The sequence below is a fragment of the Propithecus coquereli genome, unplaced genomic scaffold (assembly GCF_000956105.1).
Source record: "Propithecus coquereli isolate 6110/MARCELLA unplaced genomic scaffold, Pcoq_1.0 Scaffold80, whole genome shotgun sequence".
In the NCBI taxonomy this organism is placed as follows: Eukaryota; Metazoa; Chordata; class Mammalia; order Primates; family Indriidae; genus Propithecus; species Propithecus coquereli.
The window spans coordinates 7,965,788-7,972,889 of NW_012154174.1; the positions used below are offsets into that span (position 1 = coordinate 7,965,788).

General features: G+C 35.6%; 1 protein-coding gene across 1 annotated transcript in view; it reads left to right on the forward strand.

The window, feature by feature from the left end:
- The window catches only part of ANXA7 (annexin A7), a 17,915-nt gene extending 16,469 nt beyond the window's left edge, over positions 1 to 1,446 (forward strand). Inside the window, exon 12 of the mRNA XM_012663225.1 lies at positions 978 to 1,446. Within this exon, the coding sequence (XP_012518679.1) occupies positions 978 to 1,139 (162 nt within the window). The 3' untranslated portion in view covers positions 1,140 to 1,446. The remainder of the gene's footprint in view (positions 1 to 977) is intronic.
- Positions 1,447 to 7,102: the final 5,656 nt, after the last annotated feature.

The window sequence follows — 7,102 nt, forward strand, 5'->3', positions numbered from 1 at the left end:
TAAATTTAAAGAACATACACTACTAGATTTTACTAAAGGTAGATCATTTTTTAAGAAACCCAAAATATGTTTTGAAAAAACTTTATTTGTTCTTAGGCTTAAATTTTCTAAGCAGGATCTTTTTTTAAGTTGTGATATAATATGCATAACATAAAATTGACTGTTTTAACCATTTTTAAGTTGCATTTAGTACATTCATATTGTGAAACTGTTGCCATCATCCATCTCCAGAACTCTTCATCTTGTAAAACAGACTCTACCCATTAAATAATAACTTCTGTCCCTATGTTTGACTTCTAGGACCTCACGTGAGTAGAGTCATTCAGTATTTGTCCTTTTGTGACTGGCTTCTTTCACTTAGCCTAATGTCCTTAAGGTTTATCCATGTTGTAGCATGTGTCAAAATTTCCTTCCTTTTTAAGGCTGAATAATAGTCTTTATGTATATACTGCCTTTTGTTTATTCGTTCATCTGCCTAGGTACACTTGGGTTGCTTCTACTTTTTGGCTGTTCTGAATACTGCAATGATTATGGGGTACAAATACCTGTTCAAGTCCCTGCTTTCACTTCTTTTGGGTGTATACCCAGAAGTGGAATTGCTGGATCATATTGTAATTCTATGGGGCTTTTTTGTTTTTCTGTTTGTTTGTTTTGAGGAATCACCGTACCATTTTCCACAGCAGCTGCACACTTTGCTGCATTTCTTGACATCCTCACCAACACTTACTATTCTCTATTTTGATAATAGCCATCCTACCAAATGTTTATGAAATGACTAATTTTTGGAATAATAGATGAAACTAGTACTACCCTTATCCAACATTTTATAGAGCAGTGAATCAGACCTTTATTGGGTATGAACATAAGCTGTAACATATCAGTCACTTGGTGATTTTCCCCCCTCAGCTTCCACTATTATTAAGATCTTGTCATTATTTAAATACCAGTTTTAATAAATACCAGTTTTCCTTTGACAGATTTTTTTTCTAACATCAGAAATATCATTTCTTATGCAGATTGATCTTGTGCAGATAAAACAGATGTTTACTCAGATGTATCAGAAGACCCTGGGCACAATGATTGCAAGTGATACGAGTGGAGATTATCGAAGGCTGCTTCTGGCCATTGTGGGCCAGTAGGAAGGATTTTTTTTTTTTACATGAATGAAGCTATTCATAGTTTATCCTTCAAAGCAGTGACTGACCTGCATGCAGCAATATCAACCATCACCTAACCAAAAGAGGTTTTTACTAAGGACTATGGCAGGGTAATGTGCTTGGTCTGCACATGTTGTTATTGCCTTAATTCTAATTTTTTTCTTTATATACAATCAATGTAAAGCCATATCACTATGATGTAGTAATATCACAATGTTTGTTAAGCTTCATTCTCACTGATCTTATTCTAATCAGAATGTCAAATCGAATAAAAATCAAAACAATCTCTAATTCTGTGTAATAATGTATAATTTTATAAAAAGTTGCTGAAAGCTCTGCCTTCCAAAATCCTAGTAGGTCTATTGGATAGTTAGAGTTGGTAATATGTCAAAACTATTACTTTTTTTTAAAAGTTCATCTCTTCTGACCTAGAAGAGTAATTTGCATCTTATTTTGCATAAATTGGTGTTCTATATTCGTAAAACTTTCCACGGAGGAAATAGATTAGTATTACCTATAGCACTTTTTAAAAAAGTGTCAAATGTTTATATGCTTAAAATATAGACTACCTTTTTTCAGTTGTTTTCTTAATGGAAGTATGACTGATAAATTTTGCATATATTAAAGGTGTACAATATGGTATTTTGATACAAGTATTCCTTGTGTAATGATTCATACAATTAAGCTCAAGCTAATTACCTGTCACCTGACATCATTTTTTTCCTTGTGGTGAAAACACTTAAAATCTACTACATTAGAAAATTGCAAGTGGTATGATACATTATTATTAATTATAGTTACCATTCTGTACATTAGATCTCTAGAACTTAAATACATATTATAAATGAAAGTTTTTTTTTCTCTAAGTAACTTCCTTTACTAATAATTGAAAGTTTGTACCCTTTGACCAGCATCTCCTCATTTTCCATACCCGCCACCTCTTATGACTACCACTCTGTCCAGGTTTGACCATTTTAGATTGCATGTACAAGCAATATGCAGTAATTCTTTGTGTCTGGCTTATTTCACTTAGCATAATGTTCTCCAACATCTTCATAGTTCTTCAACATTGTCACAAATGGCAGGATTTTCTTCTTAAAGGCCAAATGATATTCCATTGTGTGTATATATGCACCATAATCTCTATCCATTCATCTACCACTGGACAGTTGGGTTGTTTCCATATCTTAACTATTGTGAATAATGATGCAGTGAACATGGGAGCGCACATATTTCTTGAGATACTGATTTCCTTTCATTCAGGTGAGTACCCAGAAGTGGTATTGCTGGATCATATAATGTAGTTCTGTTTTTAAATTTTGAGGAAGCTCCATACTGTTTTCCATAACGGATGTACCAATTTACATTCCTATCAACAGCATACAGAGTTCCCTTTTCTTCACATCCTTGCCAACACTTACATTTTTGATAATAGCCAATGTAACAGGTGTGAATATCCCATTTGTACTTTAAAAGAATGTTCATGCTACTGCTATTAGGTAGAGTGTTCTGGACGTCGTCTATTAGATCTAGTTGGTTCATTATATATAAAGGCCTCTTTTTCCTTCTGATTCTTCTGTTCGTTACTAAGAATGGGGTATTGATGTCTCCAACTATTATTTTTTTCTTTTTTAAATATTAGATGCTCCATGTATTGTCTTTCTTTTTTTAAACAGTAGATACCCAACTATTATAAAACTGTTTCTCCTTTCAATTCTGTCAGTTTTTGCTTCATATATTTCAGTGGTGTGTTAGATGTGTAGATGTTTATAATTATCATATCTTATTGCTCTATTGAAGCTTTTATTAATATATAATGTCTTTTGTCCCCTGTAACCTTTTTTTGATTTAAAGTCTATTTTGTCTGATATTACTAGATTTTACCAAAGAGGAAACAACCAAAATATGTGTTGAAAAAACTTTTGTGTATTTGTTCTTAGTCTTAAATTTTCTAAGCAGAATCTTTTTCTAAGTTGTGATAAAATATACATAACATAGTTACTATAGACTTCCCTGCTCTCTTTTTTGTTAACTATTTGCATGGAGTATCTTTTTCCATCCTTTTACTTTTAATCTGTGTCTTTGGATCAAAAGAGAATCTTTTGTAGACAGCATATAGTTGGATCATTTTTTATCCATTCTTCCAATCCCTCGCTTTTGATTGGTGAGTTTAATCCATTTATATTTAAAGTAATTACTGATGAGAAATTTCTGTCATATTGCTATTTTCTATATTCCTTATTGCTTTTTTGTCCCTCATTTCCTACAATACTGTCTTTCATGTTTAGTGTTTTTTTTTTTTTTGTAGTGAAACATTTAAATTCTTATTCCTTTTGTATATATTCTATAGCTATTTTCTTATAGTTACCATGAGGATTACTTTTATTAATAATGTCCTAAAGTTATACCACAGTGGAGGATAAAGCAACTCCATCTTGGATGCTAATCTGCCATGTTGACTTGTGATTAACTCCTGTTCCAGGAATGCCTTTAAGATTTCTGCTTTATCTACTGTTACTATAAATCCTCTTAGGATAACTTTGACCATAAATCCTGTCCTTATGCAGGTTCATATAGCATTTTTGCCTTACCCTGAGGGGTCAACTTCAATTATCCCACACATTCTTTCCCCATGGTATATAAGCCCTGGGTCCTTGGTGGGTAATGGTGCAGGGATCCACCATCTTGTCTTGCTGCTACCGGGAACATGGCTTCTGTTCGTAAGTCCCTGTTAAATGTTTCTGAGAAAATGGATTTGTCAGCGTCTTTGGCCTCCGCTTCCTTGGACTTTGAGGGTACATTTGCATAGACCTCACCACAAGACACGCTTTAAATTTATACCTGTTTAACTTCAGTAACACTATAGCTGGGCATGGTGGCATGTGCCTGTAATCCCAGCTACTGGGGAAGCTGAGGCAGGAGGATTGCTGGAGACCAGGAATTTGAGGTTACAGTGACCTGTGATTGGGCCACGGCATTACAGCCTGGGCAACAGAGCCAAGACCCTGTCTCAAAAAAAATTTTTTTTGAAGATTTTTATCATCCCAGGAAAGAAACCCCATACCCAATTAGAAGTCCTTATTTGTCCCTCTTCCACCCAACACCTGTCAACCACTAATCTACTTTCTGTCTCTATGGATTTGCTATTCTAAGCTTTTCATATAAATGGAATCATAAAATATGTGGCCCTTTGAGTCTGACTTTCAATTAGCATACTGTTTTTAAGGTTCTTCTGTGTTGTAGCATGAATTAGTACTTCATTCTGTTTTATGGCTGAATAATCCAGTGTATGGTTATACCACATTTTCTTTATCCATTCATCAATTGATGGGCATCTAGGTTTTTTCACCTTTTGGCTATTACAAATAAGCTACTGTGAACACTCATGTACAAGTTTTTGTGTGGACATGTGATTTCTCTGTTTATTTTTTTTTGAGGCACAGTCTTGCTCTGTTGCCCCAGCTAGAGTGCAGTGGCGTTGTCCTATCTCACTGCAACCTTAAACTCCTGGATTTAAGCAATCCTCCTGCCTCAGCCTCTCAAGTAGTTGGGACTACAGGTGCACACCACCACACCCAGCTAATTTTTCTATTTTTTATAGAGACAGGGTCTCACTATGTTGCTCAGGCTTGTCTTGAACTCCTGGCCTCAAGCAATCCTCCTGCTTTGGCCTCCCAAAGTGCTAGGATTACAGCTGTGAGCCACTGTGCTTGGCCTGTTTTCAATTCTCTTAGCTATAGACCCAGGAGTGGAATTGCTGGATCATATGGTGTGTCTATTTAATTTTTTCAGGTTCTGCCAAACTGTTTTCCAAAGTGGCTGCACCATTTTACATTGCCGTCAGCAATAGATAAAGGTTTCAATTTCTCCTCATCATTAATACTTACTATTATTGCCTATCTTTTCGATTGTAGCCATCTTAGTGGTTGTGAAGTGGCATCTTATTGTGCTTTTGATTTTCATTTCTCTAATGAGCAAATTTTTTGTGCTTAATAATTATATGCATATCTTTTTTGGAAAAATACTCAAATGCTTTGCCCATTTTTAAATTAGGTAATTTGTAGTTTTTTTATTTTTTTTATTTCAACATATTATGGGGGTACAAATGTTTAGGTTACGTATATTGCCCTTTCCCCACCCGAGTCAGAGCTTTAAGTGTGTCCATCCCCCAGACAGTGCACACCGCACCCATTACGTGTATATATACCCATCCCCTTCTCCCCTCTCCCATCTGCCCAACACCGGATGAATGTTAATACTATATATGCACATAAATGTTGAACAGTTAATACCGATTTGATGGGGAGTACATGCGGTGCTTGTTTTTCCATTCTTGTGATACTTCACTTAGTAGAATGGGCTCCAGCTCTATCCAGGATAATACAAGAGGTACTAGATCACCATCGCTTTTTGTGGCTGAGTAGAACTCCATGGTATATGTATACCACATTTTATTAACCCACTCATGTATTGATGGACACTTCAGTTGTTTCCACATCTTTGCAATTGTGAACTGTGCTGTTATAAACATTTGAGTGCAGATGTCGTTTTTATAGAATGTCTTTTGTTCTTTTGGGTAGACGCCCAGTAATGGGATTGCTGAATCAAATGGTAGTTCCACTTGTATCTCTTTGAGGTATCTCCATATTGCTTTCCACAGAAGTTGTACTAGTTTGCAGTCCCACCAGCAGTTTATGAGTGTTCCTATCTGTCTGCATCTATGCCAACTTTTATTGTTTTGGGACTTTTTGATAAAGACCATTCTCACTGGGGATAAGTGATATCTCACTGTGGTTTTGATTTGCATTTCCTATATATATATATATATTTTTTTTTTGAGTATACTCTTAAAAAGTACCAGAGTGAACTGATCCAGGAAGGAACAGTCTGTATTTTTGTTGGATCATAAGAATTGTTTATTCTGGATAGTACACCCTTATATATAATTTACAAAATATTTTCTCCCAGTCTGTGGGTTGGATTTTGTTTTCTTGTTGGTGTCTTTTGATGTACAAAACATTTAAGATTTTTTCTTCAGGACTTATATATATTTCGAGACAGTGTCTCGTTCTGTTGCCCAGACTAGAGTGCAGTGGCATCATCATAGCTCACTGCAACCTGAAATTCCTGGGCTCAAATTCCTGCCTCAGCCTCCCAAGTAGCTGGGACTACAGGCACATGCCACCATGCCTGGCTAATTTTTTTTGCATTTTTTTGTAGAGATGGGGTCTTGCTATGTTACCAGGGCTGGTCTCAAACTCTTGGCCTCAAGCAATCCTCCTGCCTTTGCCTCCCCAAAGTACTGGGATTATAGGTATGAACCACTGTGCCTGACTTACAAAATATATATTTAATTGATACATAATTGTACATATTTATGGGGGACAGTGTGTTTTGATATGTGTATATAATATGTATAATCAAATTAGGGTAAATAACATGTCCATCACCTCATTTATCATTTCTTTGTGGTGAGAACATTCAAAATCCTCTCCTAGTATTTTGAAATATATATTAACTATAGTCACTCTTCAGAGCAATGGAACACTAGAACTTACTCTTCCTATCCAACTGCAACTTTTTACCCATTGACCAACCTCCCCTTTCTACTCTGTGCCTTCTTCCCCCCAGCCTCCAGTAACCACTATTGTACTCTCTACTTCTATGAGATAACTTTTTTTAGGCTCCACATATGAGTGAGGGCATGCAGTGTTTGTCTTTCTGTGCCTGGCTTCTGTCACATGATGTCTTCCAGGCTTATCTATGTTGTTGCAAATGACAGAATTTCATTTTCTTTTTTTGGATAAATAGTATTCCATTGGATGAATATACTACATTTTCTTTATCCATTCATCCCTCGATTCCATATTTTGGCTATTGTGAGTGCTGCAATAAACACGGTGTGCAGATATCTCTTCAATGTACTGATTTTATTTCCTGTGGAT